We start from the raw sequence: 23,496 nt of genomic DNA on the forward strand, positions 1-23,496 counted from the left end.
AGGCCGAAAGTCAGTTTGGGCTAAGCTTAATTATCACTATAAAAGGCTCGAAGTGAAAGTCTTAATCTTAAAAGTTTTTTCGTGAATGGAAAAAAACAAAACAAAAAAGAAACGGGAAATTCGCTGCACTTCTGAGGACCTCGGGAATTTTTGCGCGTCGCACTTCCCTTGAACATTGTGCTACAAGCAATGAATTGTTTATCAATGATGTAGCTTTGGTTCACTCCAAAGTAACTCATAGAACAACTCAAGTTGCTTCGTTTGTAACATTTTAAACAACACACATTTAAAAAAACAACACATCTGCTGCATCCAATGATTCTGCCAGTCCATATATCGTCTGTTTCCTCTGTGGCTAAGTATGTCACGTTCTGTCACATTCGTTGTAGCTCGCAGACTTCACGCTTGGTTTAGACATGTTGGTTGGGATACAGCCTCTCAGAGTTCTACAATCAGAGAAACCAGCCTAGAGTTGTTCAAACCAGATTAACACAACTGCAATCCACAAATTTAATGCAACTTTTAAGTGTGAAAAAACAAACAATTCAAATAGTTAACTAGATATAGATCTAAATGTTTTCGTATCATTATGTGTTCTAATTTCTTATACTTTCAACTTTGACATCTGATATACGGTGGGGCGGAGAGATCTGGTGTGAAAAAAAGACAAAAGATAGTTTATACGCATTAAAGCTAAGATATGAATCTGTTTTAACGCCTAGTAACCTTTCTTTGTGCTGTTGTTGATTTGCGGCTTTGCCAGAGGAAATCAGTCTGCCACTTGTACGAATTTCCATGAATCGACAGGAGATGGAAAGTTTAAGAGGCGAGTTGACATCTCTGTATAAGAAGCAATTTATGAAATTAGATGCAGCCGACTGCGCCGGGAAGGACACTACTCGGGTAACACTGACCTAAATATTTTTAGTACCTTACAGGTTTCAGCACGTTTTAGCAGTGATATGGATAAGTACATTAAGAAGAGGAGGGATTAACCTTTTCCCTGATCTGATATAAAACTGTGGGATTGTTTGGGCTAGGTTGTTCCATCATTGTGTGGGCTGGTTTGTTCCATTAATGTGTGGACTGGGTTGTTCCATCGTTGTGTGGGCTGGGTTGTTCCATCATTGTGTGGGCTGGGTTGTTCCATCAATTGTGTGGGCTGTGTTGTTCAATTCAATAATTGCATTATAAATGTGTGGGATGTGTGGCTGAAGTATGAACCGCTTGGCTACCTTACAAGAGGTTAGAGTTCAAATCTCGATGTAGACCAGAGATTTTACTGAAATTTGAGAGAGAGAGACTCGTCTAGCTTGTATATTCCGTATCAGAGAAATGAAATGGGATCGATTTGAGTAACAAGTAAATTATTGAATGCGAACTAAGTTATCTACCATGGGCTTGTTGGCCGATGAAATAGAATGCAGGCATCAATCAAGCCTTACTTTGTATTAATGTTTGTGTACAGCCACCATTTCCTAGAACAAAAAGGTACCCCAATCAGACTTTTTTGATGTAATGGGACAGATGATATAAATATATATTTCTATGACTCATAACGAGGGTGTCATGTGGCCAACACAATGCATGCCAGGTACCAGACTACCCATTACTGTTCAGTGTCCTACAAATCCCGCATCAAATTACAATCGTCTTATGGGCTCGAACTGGAGACCTTTCAATTCGGAAACCAAGCACTTTACCACCCGGTCCCCATGCCCTTTTTGTAAGATTGTAAAGTTATAAAAAAGAGCTAAAAGTAATCTAAATTAAGAGCAACTTTAGACAAGTCGTCTTAGACTGATCAATGACTAGTACAGAGCTCTTGATTCTTGTACACAAATTATTTCCATAGTTAATTCCATCATAAAATTATCGCTGGCTTCCAGTGCTGTATATAATAGCTGATGTCTAATGAGTGACTAGACTATTGAGTGACTAGACTATTGAGGTACTAGACTCTTGAGTGACTAGACTATTGAGTATTGAGTGACTAAATTATTTCATTGTTCTTGCAGATGCGCATCCAGCTGTTGGAGGCCTATGTGAAAGATTTGAACGAACAGAACGAGATGTTAGTTCAAATGGTCGAGGAAGTTACACAAGCAAAGGTTGGTGCAATAATATTGTTCAAGGCACATTGTATAAAATATCTATAGCCTTATCCAGTGCAGGAGGCCTGGGCCATGACATAATATTGTCATTTGTGGAAGTACGTCTGGAAAGTAGAAAATAAAACAAATGACGTCATGTGTTTCTTTATTATTTTGTTAATTTCTTTGTGTGTGTGTGTTCAGGAAGATCTGATCTTCAGAGAAAGACAGAAATGCCAACAAGTGCAGAAACTAAAAGAATCGTTGTGCTGCTGTCAAGAGGAACTTGAGGCTGAGAGAGAGGCTGTCACTAGCTGCAATTGTGAGATCTCGGCTTTAAAGAACGAGAACTGTCGATTACAAAGATTAAATGATGAATGTCAAAACGAGGTTTGTATCATGATGGAACCCAAAACGAGGTTAGGCAAGTCAAAAAGAGTCTGCCATAAATGAAGCAAAACGATTTGGTAATAAATTCATTTCAAATTTTGTTTGACGCAGGTTCGGCTGCTCAACGACTCAGTGTCGGAGCAACAATGTCTTATCAACAAAGCTCACCAGAAGATCTGCAACCTTGAAGAGCAGCTGAGTTGTTGCCAAAATGACGTACAACAATTGGAGCAGATGTGAGTAATGTTTTTTTTTAAACGTCCAAACCCGTTTTCTTTTGTCCATTCCATAGCCTGTGGCACAGAGCACAGCAGCAGACAATTGAAGAAGGTGGGCCACGTCTTTCGCAAACCTGCATTAAACATCACAAGACAAGCCAGTGGCTATTCAAGTATTCAAAATATAAAAAATACTTCAAAAAACAAAACAAAAATAAAGCAGATTTATAGCTTTATCTCCCTTTACTGTAAGATTCATTTCCCTTTTCTATATCAAACAAAATTAATTAATTGCATCTTATAAATTAATTAAGTGGCCAGAGTTCTTTATTGATTTTTTTTTTAGGGACAATGAATAATTGTGCAAAATTTTAACTTGATCCGAAAAGGGAAAGTGGGAGGAATAACGTGTACAAAAATTGTACCGACAGACAGACAGACAGACTGGTTAAGTTGATAGAAGCTTTGTAAAAAATGAAAAGCTTAATCCGTCTATTGTTAATTTAGTTTTTTTTACGAACAACCTAATTATTTTTACATCATTATAATTATTGTCACGGCTCTCCCGTCGTTAATTTGGTACATCTTCTATATAAAACATAATTAATTAACTTATTGGTTAATTTTTTTATTCATGTGCTGTTATCGACGATTAATAATTTTGCAAAGTTTCAGCTTCATCATAGTATGGGAAATGGGAGATATAAAGTATAAAAGATTTTGACCAGACCGACGGATTAACTTGGCATAGGTTCAGTAATATACAAGTCATATTTAGAATGTATAAATCTAGACTGCATTACCAACAAGGTAGAGCATACGCATATTGATAGAGCTCTATTATTATAAGACTTTAAGATTGAGCTCAATAACAAGGGGACAAAGTGGTTGAGTGTTAAATCGCTAGCTTCTGAACTAGGGGGGTCTCGGGTTTGAATTTCGGTAAAGACTGGAATTTTTGTATTTCGAGATTTTTAATTACGCCTCTGAGTACACCCTACTCTAATGAGTACCTGACATCAGTCTGTGACTAAATAAAGTGTGTTTATCGTTGTGCTGGCCTAAAAACACACTCGTTAAGCGTTGGCCAAAGAAACAGATGACCTTTACATCATCGAGCCTATAGATCTGAAAGGGGGTACTTAACTTTTTTTAAAAATTTGAATAAACAAAAGGAAAAATACCAATTAATAACTCAACAGACAATGTCAGCTAATGTATTGACCACTTCCAGGTTAACCAGTACTAAGTGTGAGCTGGACCACGCTCGCTCCACTATAAGAAACCTCGAGTGCACGGTGGAGGGACTCAAAGATGATCTTGCACGTGCTGAAGAAAGGGTAATTATTGATACATACAGCTTTATAGTTATTGAGAGAGAGAATTACATGCAACTTTATATTTATTGAGAGAGAGAATTACATGCAACTTTATATTTATTGAGAGAGAGAATTACATGCAACTTTATATTTATTGAGAGAGAGAATTACATGCAACTTTATATTTATTGAGAAAGAGAATTACATGCAACTTTATATTTATTGAGAAAGAGAATTACATGCAACTTTATATTTATTGAGAGAGAATTACATGCAACTTTATATTTATTGAGAAAGAGAATTACATGCAACTTTATATTTATTGAGAGAGAATTACATGCAACTTTATATTTATTGAGAGAGAATTACATGCAACTTTATATTTATTGAGAGAGAATTACATGCAACTTTATATTTATTGAGAGAGAATTACATGCAACTTTATATTTATTGAGAGAGAATTACATGCAACTTTATATTTATTGAGAAAGAGAATTACATGCAACTTTATATTTATTGAGAGAGAGAATTACATGCAACTTTATATTTATTGAGAGAGAGAATTACATGCAACTTTATATTTATTGAGAAAGAGAATTACATGCAACTTTATATTTATTGAGAGAGAATTACATGCAACTTTATATTTATTGAGAGAGAATTACATGCAACTTTATATTTATTGAGAGAGAATTACATGCAACTTTAAACTCATTGGGTCATCAATGTGTACATTGCTAAATGCGCCCCCGGCGGGTTTCTCCGAGCGTAGTCCTGCGTTCACAAATTTTCTCCAGACGTCTACGATGAAGATGTTATTGTATGGCGAAGTGCGCATGTCCAATAAAGTGAAAGGGTGGGGCAGGCAGATATTAAAACGTTTTCCTGCATAAAGAGCTGAGAAATGTATTCTACTGGCTTCTATAGCGAACTACTCATCTTAATAACAACAAAAAAAAAAGAAGAAAAAAAACGCAAGTCGATTAAAGAGTATTATAATAATTAGAAGTCAAGTATCTTGATTATGTTTGTAATGTTATCACAGTGTTATCAGTCTAAATCATGTGTGTTAACAACGCTATATAAATTAAATTATTATTACTACATGTTATAGTTTTTATAACAGCCATATTTTTTATTGTAACTGAGACACAATCGTTTGTCGTAGCTTATTTCGCGTTCACTCAACTTTAACTACAACTTAGCTGAAGCAATTAGTAAAGTAGTAATTACAATTCGCAATAACACTGGAATCTTTGAACTCCTATTACAAACTGGAATTTTTACATTAGAGTCAAATTATTTTTAGTTATTATTTTAAAAAAAACATGTGCCGGTCCGGGTTAAAACTTTCTGTTGCTCAATTTTTGTAAGTCTTTATGCAATAAATGTCCGTGCTGAGCTGGCACTCTTGTAGCACGGTCCATGTACCTGGCAGCGTTCCACGTTCTTTCCTTATCTCTGTACTATGAACAACTGCCTCTTGTATCAGTTCTATGAACTTCTATCATTCTCATGACCGGTCGTACCTTTGAAATCTTTTCTGAGCACCCTGCAATCGTTGAAGATGTGTTTTAGTCGCTCAATGTCCACGTCATAGTGTCGACATCTAGGATCAAGGTTTTTTCAGATCCTCGCGAAGTAGGCTCCGTTCGGACATTGTAGATTTTTTTCCCTAACCACCAAGCAAACTTCTATCTGATGTAAATTAAATTATTCATCTGTCCAGATTTTGTTACATATAAAAGTTTTTTTAATTTTTTTTTTATTTTCAGGAAGACAATTTACAGAGGAACATTCAGAAATTATCTCGAGACATTGATTGTTTGAATTCAGCTTTAGAGCAAAAACAAAACGAAACCTTGAAGTATTTTGTTTTCCCATTATTTTAGTTTAAGCTAACTTAGTTTTTTAATCTGATAACTACTTCGGGGATTTCGTTGTCCTTTGCCATTGAAGCTTACATTAAGTAAAGACCGCTTTTCAGACCTTGCGATCTAAGGGGTAGATGACTTACAGGTCACCTGTTTCTGTGGCCCACGATTAACGAGGGTGTCATGTGGCCAGCACATCGACCAACCGTCATTACTTTACCCAAACTAATATCAGGTAACCATTAGAGCTGGGTGAACTCAGGAGCCTTAAAGATCATGGAATTAAAGATTGCAGTCTTCACCAGGATTTGAACCTGGGACCCCTCGGTTGGGAAGACAAGCGTTACATAGATCACCCACAGCGTTTCCTCTAACTGGTTTTTTAATCTTAGTGATATAGACATTGGGAAATACAGCTTCAAAAGTAGACTATGAACTGCGTGCCTTAGTTTGGGCAATGCTGTCATCTTAGTTGACTATAGTACTAAGTTTGTTTGCCATATCTCGAAGATCACTGCATAACAAATAGTAGGCCTGAAGATATCAAGATTTCTACCATTATTAGTAACCAAACATTATTTCCGTAAATGGAGAGTTCCAGTTTTTACAAAATCTGACACCCAATTAAAAAACAACTATAGGTCTTCAATTAGACCGTTATTTCAAGTGAACCGACGTGTTTCTAAGGGTATGTCTGGAAGGGTAAATAGGGAATTCAATATTCTTTTTAGGTCAATGAGACGTTATCTCAAACATTCTTTAAATATTCAAATCTGAAAAGATAGTTTAAAATTTTGTTTACATGAGATTGTCTCCGCTGCCACCCACCCACCCCCCCCCCCACCCCCGGCCTTTTTTTTTACTACTGGTAAATTCTTAGCTTGTTTCTTTAAGGTAAAGGTTTTAATACATTGAATTAACACCGTTAACTTCTAATTAGCAAACCTTGTATTACCCTCATTTAAAATAGCATAGATTTTTAGTCACTTTTGAAACAGGATTTCGACTCGACGGACGTGAGGTATGCATTGACCCCTTGGTTCCGTAATAGGCCTTAACCCATAGGAGAAAAAAAAATGGGGGAGGGGAACACATTGAAACTCCCAGTATAAATATTAAATGCTCATGTTTAGGCACATACTGTTTTCATCTTTTCTTGGAGTACATAGTGAATATAAGATCGTGTATATGTTTCTGTGTGTCCTTAATGTGTCATTTAATGCGCACCGTCTGTCTGTCAGTTTAGAGAATCAAAACTCGGACTTGACTCGAGAACTGCAGATCGCTGAGAAGAAACTGTGCAACTGTCACGAGGAGGTCGAGTCTCTGAGATGTAAAAACAGTTGTCTGATGGATAAGTTGAACTGCTGTGAAGAAAGTGTAAGTCGTTTGCCCTGTTTCGTTCACTTACAAACAGTTCAACATTCAGTCTTTAACAGCCAAACCCCACTTAGCTTCTACGTTCAAGTCTTCAACAGTCATCACATACTTAACTCTCTCTCTTTCTCTCTCTCCTAACTGACGATGCCAACGTTGATTTGACCCCATTAAGTTCAATTAATTTTTAGTAGTTTTATTACCTTTAATTTGTGTTGTATAAAAAGAGCATAAATTCTTCTATAATTTTATACCTTATACAACATTTGCTCATTACATACACAAAAGTTATTGAAGTTTAATCATAACAGAGTAGTGAAACACAAATGAGCAAAATTGATAATTCCTTCAGAACGAGAAAGAGTTAAAATTGTGATTGAGTCTTCAACAGAAACATTCCCACACACTTTTGTTTTCATTGAGTAGATCTGTGTTGACACTTGGCTCCACGCCTTGTGGGTAGGTATTGAGATGTAGCCACAAATAGCTCATTCAACTACACCAAACTATGTAGGCCTGTATTTATATGTAGCTCCAGATAGCTCCTCAATCCACACATTGTAGGTTTGTGTTTGTATGTAGCTCAACGCTGTGTATGCATATCTTAAATCGACACACAAATCTAAAAAAAAAAAATCTTGAAATTTTCTTGAACAACAAATAGACTCAGTACGATAAACAAATCTCTTCAGACTTTCTATATTTATACTGCTCCTTCTAAAAATAGCATCTTTGTCATGAGTGTATCAAATCATTAAATCAGTCGCTACAAACAACAGCACACCCCCATAACACATTACTGCTTCCTCCCGCTCCCCACAAAGGAAACGTCTTTCTGCCACCATTGGAATTTTTGCGTAACTTGATTTGTCTTTAAAATTGTACGTAAAAGTGCACGTGTTTCTAAGCGCCTACTTGTCAGTTTTGTGAAGTAAAATAAGTAAAGTACCTCTTTTCAGACCTTACCATCTAAGGGGAAGATGATGTGAAGGTCATCCATTTCTTTGGAACATGTCTAACGAGCAGGAATGTCATGTGGCCAGCACAACGACCGACCGCCCCTTTACTTACCTATCACTGGTCATGCACCCGTTAAAGCTGGGTGGACACAGGGGCATCCATCAAATTCCTAAATGTAACATCCTAGTCTTCACCGAGATTCGAACGTAGGACCTCTTGGTTCGGAAGCCATGCTCTCAATCACCACGCCAGTGCTAACGAGTTCACATATCGACGTATTCACTTAGTATGCGTCAAACGAAAATGTTATTCTCCGGTCAATAGTGTATCTAATTAAGTGTCTACAAAAACCCTTTAACTTGTTCTCCAGATAGCTAACTTGGAATGTGAAAAACGGGAGCTTGAGGCCTGTTGTAAACGTTACCAAGACACGCACTCTTATTCTAATGCAGAGGTCAGTATACAAAAGACACGCAAACTTTTTTTCTAATACAGAGGTCAATATACAGAAACACGCTCTCTTATTTCTGATACAGAGGTCAGTATATCAAAGACACATAGTCTTATTCTAATACAGAGGTCAGTATACCAAAGACACATAGTCTTATTCTAATGCAGAGGTCAGTATATCAAAGACACATAGTCTTATTCTAATGCAGAGGTCAGTATATCAAAGACACATAGTCTTATTCTAATGCAGAGGTCAGTATATCAAAGACACATAGTCTTATTCTAATGCAGAGGTCAGTATATCAAAGACACGCACTCTTTTTTTCTAATACAGAGGTCAGTATACCAAAGACACGCACTCTTTTTTTCTAATACAGAGGTCAGTATACCAAAGACACATAGTCTTATTCTAATGCAGAGGTCAGTATACCAAAGACACATAGTCTTATTCTAATGCAGAGGTCAGTATACCAAAGACACATAGTCTTATTCTAATGCAGAGGTCAGTATACCAAAGACACATAGTCTTATTCTAATGCAGAGGTCAGTATACCAAAGACACATAGTCTTATTCTAATGCAGAGGTCAGTATACCAAAGACACATAGTCTTATTCTAATACAGAGGTCAGTATAACAAAAAGATGAGTAAGCTTCGAAAAAGAAAATGTTTAGTCTACACGTTTAAAAAAAAAAGAACCATACGATCAATTTAACCCTGCGTTTTGTTATATTTAATTTAAACTATTCAAAGAGGACCTATGTAAAGTACCCACCAGAGATAGAGGGATGTCATGCAACACTAATGCATAAAGAACAATGAACTAGTTTTTTTCTCCTGCTTATATGACTCGTATGAGATGAAATTCTGACCAGTGGACTTGTAGAAATATGCATGTATCAACACAAGAGATTGTTTTGTTTGTCACGTTTCGGAGGTTATATGTATATAGCGCGTCTAACAAACATAGTGCAGGCTCGAGCCGCTATAACAAAACAGACCAAAAACACGAGAGCTAGAATGACAAACTAATCTAAACAAAAGTTGAACTGATTAGCTTTAATACTATTTTGAGAAGGTAGTGAAGCATCTGGTTTGCCTAAACTCAATGGAGAGCAAGAACCTAACCTTTGAATCTCATACTGAAAAAGCTCTTTTATCGTAACATTGGATGGAAACACGTAGCACAGCTAGAAGTGCTATGTCTTTTACCCTTCAGGGCACTCCGAGGGGCACAAAGAGTGATTAGGTACGTGGGCAGTTCGTTGTTGTAGATGCTCTGGGGATAAAGTGTGACCGCCTTGTCCTCGATCCTTGCCCTCACAGACAGGAAGAGTATTATGCCCTGACCCTTACCTTTCAAGGGAAGCCATTCTGTAATTTCTAAAAAAGGTAACTCTTGTCGTCCAACTTTATATTAGTTTTCATCCTGTCTGCTTCTAGTATAATCACCTTGAAGATGATTTGAACAGCACCAGCTGTAAGTTGAAAGAATGCAAATGTGCCCTGGAGGACAGGAACCAACAAATCACGGAACTCAACCAAGAGCTCTGTTGCACGAGAGAGGACCTGGCCGAGACGGAAGAAAAGCTCAGATTTGCTACCAACGAGGTTTGGCGTCATCTTTAATCAAAGTGTAGCTTGTTCTAACAATTTGGGATATAATTGTTTTTTATAAGAATGAATGTCAAAAAAAAAATCTCATGCAATTAGACATGTGTGTCACTTCTTTATCTTAAATACTGTTTCTTATACCTGTTAATGACGCACAGCACAATATCACAGTTAGCAATGACACATTTGATCGAATTCTACATATAAGAAAAGATCAATAGTTGTTTTTTTAATAAATATGTCTAAGCTTCAATAATTATTGAATAAAATAAGAGGGCTTCTTGATTTATGTTTTCAAACAAGCCTTTCAAATGATTTTAAAAAAACAAGGGATCAGTTTATTGTTTCCTTACGTTTTGTATCAAAATTACATCCTTAATTAAACATGTACACTGAATGTGTATGTGCCGCTGTACCCAAAGACTGCTATTTGTTGTATTAGATATGCTGTTTTAAAAAGAAACTGGCCGATTTGGAACGGGAGCTAATGGCCTTGAAAGAAGAGGACTGTCAGCAATCCGACGAACTAAGCAAAGCTCACTGTAAGATTCAGAGTCTAGAACACACCATCAGATGCCTTGAAAATGAGCTCAAGGCTTGTACAAATACTCTGTCTGAGCGAGAGAAAGAGGTAGGGCCTTGGAATTCTCTTCCTCTACATTCTTTCTTCTTCTGCTTTAGCCAACTTTTTGCTGCTGATCTGTAAGCTCTTTTGCAGCCTGTACCAAGAAAAAGTGCCCTGATGTTTAGTACTTGTAGTTGTTCTGCTCCACCATCACTGGCGGATTCAGGGGGGGAGGCGTTAGGGGCGATCGTCCCCCCCCCCACTCGTTCGGGGGGGGGGACGAATTTTAGTATAGAATTCACACAATTTGTATAAGAATTTATTACTTATTTAATAATATATACTAATTATTTATATTTCAAACTATTTTTAGATTATTTCAACCCCCCCTTTCTAGTATGTTGGCCGATTTGGTGGGGTCGCCGTATATATATACTGTACGTACGTTTATGAATAGTGTTAGGGATTACTGGGCGATAGGGTTAGGGTTTGGAAAAAAAATCGCCCCCCCCCCCACTCCAAAGTTCTGGATTCGCCCATGTCCGCCATACAGAGTGTTGGTTATGCTCGACTTTTGTGGTAACTAACACATGTCTAAGGGAAATAAAAGTGGGGACATTCAAAGAGGGTTTGACTGACAGCAGTTCCGGTTTTAGATAATTGGAGGCCCAAGGCCCTAGGCGAGGTGAATTAGGTGGACCCAAATAAAATAGAAAAATAATATAAAATTATTGAAAAAAATAAAATTACGCAATGCATTTGAAACCTATTCAGGCTAGTGTACTCCAAAAATAACATTTGGCACAAGTTTCGCTATTTCTTGTCTTGAAAAGATTGTGCGAGGCCTTCACCACAGGGAAGCCCTAGGCGGCTGCCTAGTTAGCCTATGCCTAAAGCTGACAGTTTCGTTTGGGTGGGTACAGTGTCTACATGGTTATGTGGGATTTTTGTTTATTTAAACAATTAAAGATATGTGTCCAGTTCCATGTTAAAACATTGTTACACGAATACAGAACAAATTAAATCATAACAAAGAGTAGGGGAAATTCATTTTAAATAATTAAGCAGATAGTAAAATATTCCTTGTAGGAAAGGATTAATTCTAATTCTTATTTTTGTATGTTCTACAAGTTGCATAAGAGTCGCCGGCTCTTGATCTCTCTTCAGGGTTGACTCCCCAAGCCTTTCTCATGTTTTCTTCTCCTTGGGGGACTTAGAAGGGTAGTCATTTATTGGTCTCATTTTGTGTTTAGATCTGTAGCCTAAAGAATGAACTTCGAGACGCTAGATGTGAAATCAACGAACTGAAAAGTTTAAACCAGGGTCAGGAACGTGAGGTATGACACAGATGACTTCTTCATGATATGAAACTCTTCAGTCAAAACTATCTTTTAAAAGCACACAGTTATATTAATATTAAATATGTTTTCATTTAACTCGCGGTGTTGTCATTTAGCTTGTGATGTTTTTCATTTAGCTCATGATGTTTTCATTTAGCTCATAGTCTTTTCATTTAGCTCGTAGTGTTTTCATTTAGCTCATAGTGTTTTCATTTAGCTCGTAGTGTTTTCATTTAGCTCATAGTGTTTTCATTTAACTCGTGGTGTTATCATTTAGCTTGTGATGTTTTTCATTTAGCTCATGATGTTTTCATTTAGCTCATAGTCTTTTCATTTAGCTCGTAGTCTTTTCATTTAGCTCGTAGTGTTTTCATTTAGCTCGTAGTGTTTTCATTTAGCTCGTGATGTTTTCATTTAGCTTGTGATGTTTTCATTTAGCTCTTGATGTTTTCATTTAGCTTGTGATGTTTTCATTTAGCTCAGTCTTTTCATTTAGCTCATAGTCTTTTCATTTAGCTTGTGATGTTTTCATTTAGCTCATAGTCTTTTCATTTAGCTCGTAGTGTTTTCATTTAGCTCGTGATGTTTTCATTTAGCTCATGATGTTTTCATTTAGTAGCTCGTGATGTTTTCATTTAGCTCGTAGTGTTTTCATTTAGCTCGTAGTGTTTTCATTTAGCTCGTGATGTTTTCATTTAGCTCGTGGTGTTTTCATTTAGCTCATAGTGTTTTTATTTAGCTCTTGATGTTTTCATTTAGCTTGTGATGTTTTCATTTAGCTCATGATGTTTTCATTTAGCTCATAGTCTTTTCATTTAGCTCGTAGTGTTTTCATTTAGCTCGTAGTGTTTTCATTTAGCTCGTGATGTTTTCATTTAGCTTTTGATGTTTTCATTTAGCTTGTGATGTTTTCATTTAGCTCATGATGTTTTCATTTAGCTCGTGAAGTTTTCATTTAGCTCATGATGTTTTCATTTAGCTCGTGATGTTTTCATTTAGCTCATGATGTTTTCATTTAGCTCGTGATGTTTTCATTTAGCTCGTGATTTTTTTCATTTAGCTCATGATGTTTTCATTTAGCTCGTGATGTTTTCATTTAGCTCGTGATGTTTTCATTTAGCTCATGATGTTTTCATTTAGCTCGTGATGTTTTCATTTAGCTCATGATGTTATCAATTTTAGTTTTCCTGTAACTCGTAATTTTTTTTCATTTAGTTAATCCTGTACATTTTTAGTTTTCAATTGTTTTTTGTTTTTTTTTTAGATTTCTCAACTAAGTATCGATAATGAAAAGTTGAAGTCAGACTTATGTGAGGCTTGCAACATGTACAACTCCTTAGCAAAGGTAAATGTATTTTATCAAATGGAACAAATAGCTGAAAGTTAAGCACACACAAAAGAAATTAAAGCACAAAAATTAAATAAATATCTCAGAGTTATGAACACCAACAAAAAAAGATGATTGACTTGTCAAGTGACAAGATCTAATGGTATTAATTATGGTCCAGACAAGACAAAGGTAACAAGACAAGTATTACAAGACATTTATATTTTATTTAAAATATCATAAAACACTGTTAGGATACTATTAAAACTTGCTATAGAAGTTTCCTCGAAAAGGGCATTATGTATGGATGTATGAAATGGTCAAAGACCTGCTAATTCAGCCACTCACTCGTATGGGTAGGGTTTAATCCAAATGGAGAAGGCAGAACTTTTTTGACACCACCAGTTTAGGGCTTGCAGATTTGAAAAAAAAAAAGCTATATCCTTTACAAGTCCTCATTATTTGATAGACCGTAATGTGAATTTCGGAAATTTGTAAAGCGGAAATAAGCTGGGAATCTCTGAGTTCAGATACAATTAGCTTTACAACACTAACTTTTTTGATAGGCGTATTGGCCAACTCAAATACGATATAGTTCAGCTTTTCCATACACAGTGTCTCTGATTTACTTTAAAGACTTTTTTTTTTGTGTTACCAGAGAGCAGAATGTTTAGAAAAAGAGTTGTGTAATTGTCAGAAGAAAGTCCAACAACTTGAGGTAAGGGCTAAATGTCAACCATTACCAATGTTATCTGATTGGAAGACTAAGATAAAGGTTACTTTACTGGTCCTAATGTCTTATGATTTGCTTCCGAAAATTAAAAATTAAAAATCTTTTATTTTTAATAATAATAAATGGGGCCGCCTCCCTTAGTGTTTGTATCAAAACATCATCGAATGTAGTGCCATTGATGGACATTAACAATATAACCATAGTTGACAACAATTAATAGTTAAAAACAAATATACAACAATGACCGTGTGAGACAACTTTCTCGAGCATCGCCTGGATTAATTGATAATCAAATTATTTTTGATAACACGGTATTTATTGTATTGCCTCTATGTAATTAGTTGTTTATGACACTATCTAATAAAGTAGATAAAATGTTTTTGCTATTGTTGTTGTCTAGTGTGACCTCCAGGAAATGTCCAAGCAATTAGAACAAGTGTGCAGTGACAAGTCCTATTGTCTCAAGCAGGTCAATAAGCTAGAGATGGACCTAAGCTCTGCTTGTAGCGAAATGAGAGATTTAAATAGCCAGGTAGCTAGTGAACTGTTTATCCTAGGTGTACAACTGTATTATTAGTTACTGTCACGATTGTGTTTGAAGAGAGAGATGTGTTTAATTTTCTACACAATCATATGACAGATGCAGGTTAGGAGGTGACGTGAATATACTTTAATCATCATGAGTACACATTGATATTATGCAGTTTTAGATAAAACTTTCTTGAGTTTAACTATTCTAACTTGAACTAGATACAATTACAAAGTGTAGATACTGCTTATACCAGTGATGGGCAATCTTTTTTAGGAGCGGACCAAAAACTTAAAGAAACAATTTTGGCGGGTCATTGTTAAAAAAAAAAGAATAGGCAGACATAGAAGTCAAGTATCAGAATATATATAATCCTTGTGTACGACCTTTGTTTCATAGCTAATGAGACGCACTATTGTCCACTATTGTCCACTATTGTTTCAATGGTTTAACTGGTATAGAAAAAAAATTGTCATTGTAAAGGGCATTGCTTTTTATAATTTTTAGGCTATAAACCTTTGGCGGGCCGGATAAAACTTTTCTGCGGACCGGAGCTGGCCCATCACTGGGATAAACAATGTGGATTACAGGAACAGTAGTAATCATCAAATAAGCTTGCTTTATACTTTTTTACCAACAACTAGATCTAACTCGTTTCTGATGTGTGGCAGTTTCTAAATGTGTAACCTTTTCTAATGCCTTAGCTTGAGGAGTACAAATTAAGACTGTGTCGAAAAGATGAAGACTTGAGAGAGGCAGAGGCCGAGATTCGAAGCTTAGACAACCAAAACCAAAAACTAGAATGCAAGGTAACAAGCACGTTTTTATCAGACCTAGGAACAAGAAAACACGCTTACAGTTTGGCAGTGTGTCCGTCTGTCCGTCCGTCCGCCAATCTGTCCGTTTCTCAGTTATATTATTATTAAAACAGTTGCAAAAAAACTTTTGAACCTTTTGTTTAAACAATTGATATGCAAACCGTCTCTTCATATGTATACATCACTTTTAAAGTAATCCGTAAAATAATAAATAATTAGTATGTACTAACAATTGAATAAATTCAGACAGTCGTCAAATGTTTTTTTAGTTATCTATGTGGTGGGTTTGGCACAGAAGACAACTAAATTCTAAATGACGAAGGCAACTCGTAGGACGATCCCAAACTTTATTATACACTAAAGACCTGCAGCCATACGTGAACACATGGTGTAGAACCAAGCACAAAAGGGAGTGGAGACTACTTAGGTCCAGTAACATACGGACATTACAGCGACCAGAGATGCCGGTCGAATGGACAGTGCCCACGTTGGTCTGCCTTGTCATGCGCGGACACAATGTGCCATCTAGGGTGAAGGGTCATGTGGATATCGGAGTGGCCGGTATTTTCTGACAAGATATCCACTCCACTACAGAGCCCCTAGCTTGAAACGACCCGTCCCTGGGCGTTCAGCCTAGTAGGTTTCTGAAAACTGAAACAATTGTTTCTTGTCAGTGTCTTCTGGAACGACAAACATCTTTCCAGTTTGTAACGTGCTGGTTCCATCGGCCATACAGAGTGGTCTGTCTTTCTCTAAACATAATGACTGGGAAGCTGTAGAAAGTGTGATAGGGAGCAGTGAGCGAAATCGTCTTTGTGGCTGGTTAAAATGCTTGTAGTTTCTTCTTTGTCTATCTGGCCTCTGGACTCTGTTATGCCTGTTCTTGTTTGGCTGCCCAGAGTTAAAGTTTCTATTTCTCGATGTTTGAATTGAGTGACTTGCATCTGTATTGTACATTGCATCAGCTTGTTGCTCACTGGTTCGTTGTTCTACTTGGTGGGTTGGCTGTGAAACAATGGGTTCACTATTGCTCACAGATTGAACCTCAGCTGTGAGTTGTGGTGATTGCTGACAGTGACGCCTTACATGTCCAACTTCCCAGCACTGGGTGCAGACTGGTGATCCATCATCAGTGTATGGGAAGAATCCTCTCTTCGTCCTTGACCATACAAGACCCGGCGGTGCTGTTGGTCGAATTCTGTTTTGGTTGCTATGTTTCGTGTGTCTTTGTGTGGGTCTGCGTTGACTATGTGGTTGACTAGAGAGTGGGTTGGTTGAACTTGGCAGACTGTTATAGCCTGACCCCTTTATCTCTTCAAGTTGCTTCTCTAACTTGGCCAATTTCGCTAAGAGAACCTCAGACCACTGCTCTTGGGCTCGAGCTGCATCTTTGTTCTTGTTCTCCAACTTGAACGCATAGTTTCGTAGCGTTTGAAAACTTATCTGGGGATGTTGCGCTATGAACCTAAACAGCTCTCTGCGAAGTTCTGGATCTCTGACTCCATAGGCATATTGGTCCCTCAATCTTTCCTCCTTGAAGCAATCTATTCCTTCTCTTTGTTCTTGCCTGATGGCCGTTGTGAACTCCTTAAATAGTCGGTGAGAGAATTCGAGCAGTGACTCACTTCTTCTTTGCTGCGACATCAGAAATGTAATCTCTGCCTCTCGCACCGGTATAATTACTTCAAACGCAGAGGTAAGTGCATCGAGCAGAGCTTCTGGATCACTTCTGATATGAGATGGCTGAAGATCTACCTCTACTCTAGCTGGACCACTTATATTCGCAATGATGGTTGCTGTCTTCTCTTGAGGCGAGAGGTAAGGCCGAAGTTCCCATAGATCTCTTATTTCTCTGACGAAATCTTCAATTGAAACTTCATCATTTCTGCCATCCCCACTGAAATGTCTAATTTTTCTAGCAGGTTCTATGATGTAATGAGAACGCTGACAGGCCAGTTTCAATGCCTCAAGTTCAGCTTGTAGTCAAGTCAACATCCCCTTAGTGACACATTCCATTCCCTCCGGCTCTCCTCCACTGCACCAGGGACTCACGTCTCTCCCCTTCACTGAACTAGGTTCCACCATATTTCCCTCCATCTGGCTGCAGGTCTTAAGAAACTCTAACAATAATAGTAACCTAATAACTAAATCTATCTCAACAGAAACAATGTTCAAGCTAAGTAGAATCACAATTAAGAAAATATAAGCAAATTATATTAAAATATACTAAACTAAATCTAACTACCCTGAAACAAAAAGAAGAAAACAAAAAAAAAGAAAATATTTGAAAGTACAGAAACGAGAAAAAACTAACTGTTACTTGTTGACATCTACGTCTGGTTGTCACTTTTCTTAGTTTCGGTTGTCAGGAAGCAGATTCTGAGACGACTTCTGGTCCCACAGTGTAGTCTCTCTTCCTGACCCCACTCGTGCTACCAAGTTTCTGTGGTGGGTTTGACACAGAAGACAACTAAATTCTAAATGATGAAAGGCAACTCGTAGGACGATTCCAAACTTTATTATACACTAAAGACCTGCAGCCATACGTGAACACATGGTGTAGAACCAAGCACAAAAGGGAGTGGAGACGACTTAGGTCCAGTAACATACGGACATTACAGCGACCAGAGATGCCGGTCGAATGGACAATGCCCACGTTGGTCTGCCTTGTCATGCGCGGACACAATGTGCCATCTAGGGTGAAGGGTCACGTGGATATCGGAGTGGCCGGTATTTTCTGACAAGATATCCACTCCACTACATCTATATAAATAAAGCTTTTTTATTGCTTAAAAAGTTACGAATATTCTTAAGCCTTTTCTTCTTCTATAATATTACAAATCTACTGTCTGAATGAGTAAGAGCCATATGAGTTTTTGCATGGTTGTACTTCACCTTTAGACTCTTAGTAGTCAGAAGTCCCATCCCAGACCAATTGTTATAGAAGGCCTGAACAGTGACCTACAACGTCACAATCTGTGGGCAGTTTAGACCAATAGCTCGTTGCCACGTCGTACAGACCTGTGACGTTTATAATATTTTTAAATTGAAAATTTAATACGTTTTTTAAAGGCTTACAACTAGACTGGTTGGTTATACTATGTATATTATTTCTAACAGACTGAAAAGTTTAAAAACATATCACTATAAATATAACCATTTACTAAGTTTAAGAACTTAATAGGTTTTGAAATATCTTCTATTTATAAAAGACTGATAAGTTTTAAGATACTTACAAATGTTAAGAGACAAATACATTAAAAAAATACCAAATGTTTGATTTGGTGACGTAGTTCTTTCAAAGACTTTTTTGTTTTGTTTTTCAGCTAAAAGATTGCGAAGATCGCTCCAGATGTTTAAAAGAACATTTGCAGAACATACAACAGACGGCGTCATGTGAGGTATCTAAGAGAGCTCTCCGATTTTAAAAGGTTTAAATTGAGTATGATTTATGAATCTATACATAAAGAGAACATGGACAAACTTAGTGTCACATTTCTAATTCCATACGCTAGAACAAATTCGTACAAGTGCTCATTCTTTCCTAGTGCCATTAGAGAGTGGAATGGGTTGCCTGAATCAGCCAGGAAAACCAACGACTTAGCAGAGTTTTTAAGTCATTGATTAACATGCATGACTAGATCGACACATGAAATGTGTAGGACGTAATTATCTTCTTTTTTTGAAGTAACGTCTGTAATCAGTAGCGGCCCTAGGGGGTGGCAAGTGCGGCAACCGCTCCCGGCCTCAAGCTTAAGGGGGGCCTTACGATCGTAGATTTCTTTTGTCATTTTCAGCTTCGCAATCCAGATCAGTTCTCATTAACTTGGACTTGTTACTCAATATTTTGGAATCCTTCCCGGCATCTATATGATACCTATTACCATGCAAGCTCTTAACATGCATTTTTGGTTTCAAATACCGATCAGTTTCGGTCAATTCTACGAGGCTATTATTATTTAACAGTTCACATTGGCATCAATAAACTAAATTTACCGGAAGCGACCAATTAACATCGTTTATTTCGTTAATTAAAGCAACGTCCAATCGGATTTGAATGGGAAACAAGTAGTGATTAAGTTGGAACCAGTTGTATGGCTATAGTTATTTCTAGATAAGATAAGATAAGATAACTTTTATTGATCCAATCAAATGGAAATTCGGTTTGACTACAATTGACAACCTCAGCGTAACTACTGTACAATAACAATATAGATGCACAATATAGATGCACATACGAACGACATTCAGACACGAAAAACACATACACATAACCAGCGCTTTATAAATAGACTTCTATGTACTTCGCGATGATGACAGAATGTTAATTTTTAATGTTGGTCATCCAGGGTCTATTATTTCTGAATGTTTTAATTTTCTTCTTTGGTACAATCATGGATGTGCAGTTGTGGTATGTTCATCTGTCTTTGCACTTGTTTACAAATATGTCCCAATCTGTTTGCTTCAGACAACTTTGTAGCTGTAAAACAGAGTAGTCAGACCATGACTGGATGGACTGTACTTCGGGTTTTGTTGTTTTTAAAACCGGTTTGTACGTGGGTGTAAGATGGATCATTGTGTGGTCCAACTCTCCGAGGGGAAATAACGATCGAGATGTGTAGATTATTATTATGTCGCTATAACACATGAAAGAGTCATATATCATTTATAGTGTTGTAACATAAATGAAACTTTTGAAAATCCATTTTTGTGATGAAAATTAATAAAGAAATATTGTGTTTTCTTGACTTTCGAGGAGGATACGTCCAATAACGCTCGCGAAATTAAAATTTCTGAGGTATTTAATTTCTTATACGTACTCTATTTTTTGGATATGAACAGCATCAAAAGACATCCCCTAACACTTTAATCATAACAATTTCCTATGAACATAATAACTTTTACATGTCACCTGTGACGTGGCAATAAGCCATTGGCCTACACAGGTTGCGACGTCGCAGTTCAATGTAGAGGCTTACTATAACGATTAGTTTCGATTGAACCAGTTAATGTGCTGCACAATTACTTCGGCCAAAATCATTCAGAAAGTTTGGAAATGACTTATTCATTTTTCCCCCAATAGGCTACTGTGCACATACATTTGGTGGCCGTGTGAAAACCAGTGTTGAAAAAAAAAAGAACAAATAAAAAAACGCTGGTATAGCCCTTCCGAGAAAGTCAGATCTGCGAACCTCAAAAGACAACTGTAGCTCCTATCACACACCTTGTTCTTCGAGAACATCAATTTGGTTTCGGCATTTGGACCTCGCATTGGAGAGAAGAGACATATTATTATTAGTGCAAATGTCAAGCCAGGAAAAATTTCCGCGACTGAATCAGTCTGTGACCGTCTAAACCAGTGATGCCCAAAATACGGCCCGCAGGTCGAATTAGGTTGGGCATCACTGGTCTAAACAATTATTCAGCCATTGCAAGTGTTCTGGTTCTCCACCGTAATTAGTAGTTTCTTTTTGACTCCATCGTGCTTAGCCAAAAAATTATTATCTATCTATTTATTTTTCATGCAAAATGTTTCTGAATCAGTAGTTAAGTTTGTTATCCATATAAGGCGAAATCTTTCATGCAGAACAATTACAACAGAATATTTAACTAGTTACTAGTTAAAGGCCAATAGTACAGTACCTACGGAGGTACTATGATTAGTAGCAAAAATAAGACCTACAGCGTTAGAAGCGGACGAGCCCGTTTGCGTGCTTTGGTACGGCATACATATGCACATGGGCCACATATGACATTCGCACAGGGCACCGTGTTCTGATTAGGCCGCCTCTGTCTGTAAAATATAAAATAAGAAGATAGAACTTGACGACACATCTGAGTTTCGGAATTATTATATATTCTTTAAAGGGCCCCAGTGTGAAATTTGAGAATATCTGTTCGCTTCCTACCCAAGGTTTTACTTTATAATTTTGTTTTGTTCCACTAAGTCTCTTGTTTTCAGTGGTTCTTCAACTAAAAACTGCAGGTGACATCCGGCTAGTGGAGTAGCGGCCCTCACAACTTCAGCCCGCTGTACCTAATGGAGATGCAAACGATTAGCTTTCCTGGACTCAAAGGAGAGTTATGTGCCCTAACAATGATTGGGGGCATCTTTGAGATGGTTTCAATTTCAGCTCAGCTCTTCCATTTTAGGGGGTGTGGTGTGCTAGGAGATTGGTAAAAGGCTTCTAAACCGAGCAATCTTGGGTTCAAATCTCATTGACGATCGGGATTTTGGATTTCTAATTTTTTTTTAGGATTCCCTGAGTCCACCCAACTCTGTATATTCGACATCAGCTGGGCAAAGTAGGCGGTTGGTTGATAAAGACTAGTTGTGCTGGCAACATGACACCCTCGTTATCTGTCTGCCTTGTAAACAGATAATCCTTACATCATCTGCCCCATAGATAGCAACAGTGGCGTAGCTAGGGTGGAAGAAGGGGGAGAATTTTAAAACTCCCCTGGGCCCCCACTTGAGGTGGGCCCCAGAATTAGTGTTCTAAATGTTTTTACAATACACGTCAAATATTACGCAAATTGCATGGAGGTCAAGACCCCGTGAGCCCCCAAATGATGTCTAATTCCTAGCTGCGCCACTGGATAGCCAAGTCTGAAAGGAATACTTACTACTTCATTATACTCCATTACCTTTATCCATCATTATACTCCATTACCTTTATCCATGTTACATTGTTGTTGTTGATTTGTTGTTTTAAGGATTCCAGGTATCAACAAGAAATTCGAAGATTGAAATGCGACCTTGAGCAAGAGAGTAACTGCAGGCGAGAGCTGGAATACCAGATCGCCAGCAAGGACCAGCTGATCAACTCCTTGAGATACAAGTGTGGCTGCAAGTGACATCATAACTCCAGTTCCATCCATTTAAACACATTTTGTTTCATTTCTGCACCCCAGAAAAAAAGAATTTTTGTCTTTATTATTGAAATACTTGTGAAATTTCCCAAACTTTACTACTCTATTTAAGAAAAAGAAAAGCAATATACTAATTTTGAATGTTTGATCAGGCTAACTAAACTAGCACTTAATTTACTGTCACTGTGTGACTGGGTTTTTTTTCCTCGAATTGTTTATTTGCTGTAAATAAACGCCGAGAATCAACATTGTTCAGTATCGGAGGATATTATGATGATAATAATGTTAAAATGTTAATAATATTAGTAAAAATGGCAATATAACTCTTCATGAAAGAGTGGTAATAGCAAATATTTGTAGTGTCTCACTATTAGTGCTGTAGCAGGTCTACTGTTGAGCTGTTATAGTAAAGCTGCATGGAATTGATTTGAACATCTATCTCGAAAGAATAGCACCAAAAGATTTACACTGTTGAGATGTTAATCTCCACTACATCCTAGGCTGGTATGTGTAATCATCGTGACACAATCTATTGGTTACTAATAAGACTAAGTTCACTTAGTATTGAACGATTCATTTAAATTATATCTTTTAGAAATACTCCCTGACAATTATGTCCACTAACAAAATGTTATGATGTTTTCTTCACAAATATTCATGATTGTAAATATGATACATGCTTAGATTTATGTCTAATGTTTGGATATTTTATTATTAATTTGGGTCAAGATGGGGCCTGGCTAAATGTATTCTGTCAACAATTTGAAGGAAAATGTCAAATATTTTATCTTTTGAAATAAAACTTGAAAAGATATCTCAAAATAAAATCACCATTACTCAGTGTTTGTTTGTGCTTTTTTATATCATTATCGTCATCTTTACCATAGATCACAAGGTCTGGAACTTTTCTTTTTACTTTACTGACCATAAGGGACCTTAACTTTGAAGACTGTGATTTTCATTTTCAGTATTAAGTCCACCCAGCTCCAATGGGTACCTGACATTAGTTGGTTAAAA

The 23,496-nt window shown here is 37.1% G+C and overlaps 1 protein-coding gene across 2 annotated transcripts; it reads left to right on the forward strand.

Moving 5' to 3' along the window:
* Nucleotides 1-168: 168 nt before the first annotated feature.
* On the forward strand, nucleotides 169-23,319 carry LOC106055280 (interaptin-like). Of its 2 annotated transcripts, none has more exons than XM_056036392.1 (17): nucleotides 169-903; nucleotides 2,019-2,111; nucleotides 2,298-2,483; nucleotides 2,595-2,719; nucleotides 3,936-4,041; nucleotides 5,796-5,887; nucleotides 7,136-7,274; nucleotides 8,602-8,685; nucleotides 10,124-10,291; nucleotides 10,737-10,925; nucleotides 12,113-12,196; nucleotides 13,464-13,544; nucleotides 14,185-14,244; nucleotides 14,660-14,791; nucleotides 15,493-15,597; nucleotides 18,933-19,007; nucleotides 22,324-23,319. In XM_056036392.1, the coding sequence occupies exons 1-17, from the start codon at nucleotides 796-798 to the stop codon at nucleotides 22,462-22,464; spliced, it is 1,968 nt and encodes a 655-aa protein (XP_055892367.1). In that variant the 5' UTR covers nucleotides 169-795; the 3' UTR covers nucleotides 22,465-23,319. The 2 variants fall into 2 exon arrangements, with proteins under 2 accessions (XP_055892367.1, XP_055892370.1); XM_056036395.1 differs by having other exon boundaries at nucleotides 18,933-19,037; nucleotides 22,324-22,461.
* Nucleotides 23,320-23,496: the final 177 nt, after the last annotated feature.

The sequence above is a fragment of the Biomphalaria glabrata genome, chromosome 7 (genome assembly GCF_947242115.1).
Source record: "Biomphalaria glabrata chromosome 7, xgBioGlab47.1, whole genome shotgun sequence".
Taxonomy (NCBI): Eukaryota; Metazoa; Mollusca; class Gastropoda; family Planorbidae; genus Biomphalaria; species Biomphalaria glabrata.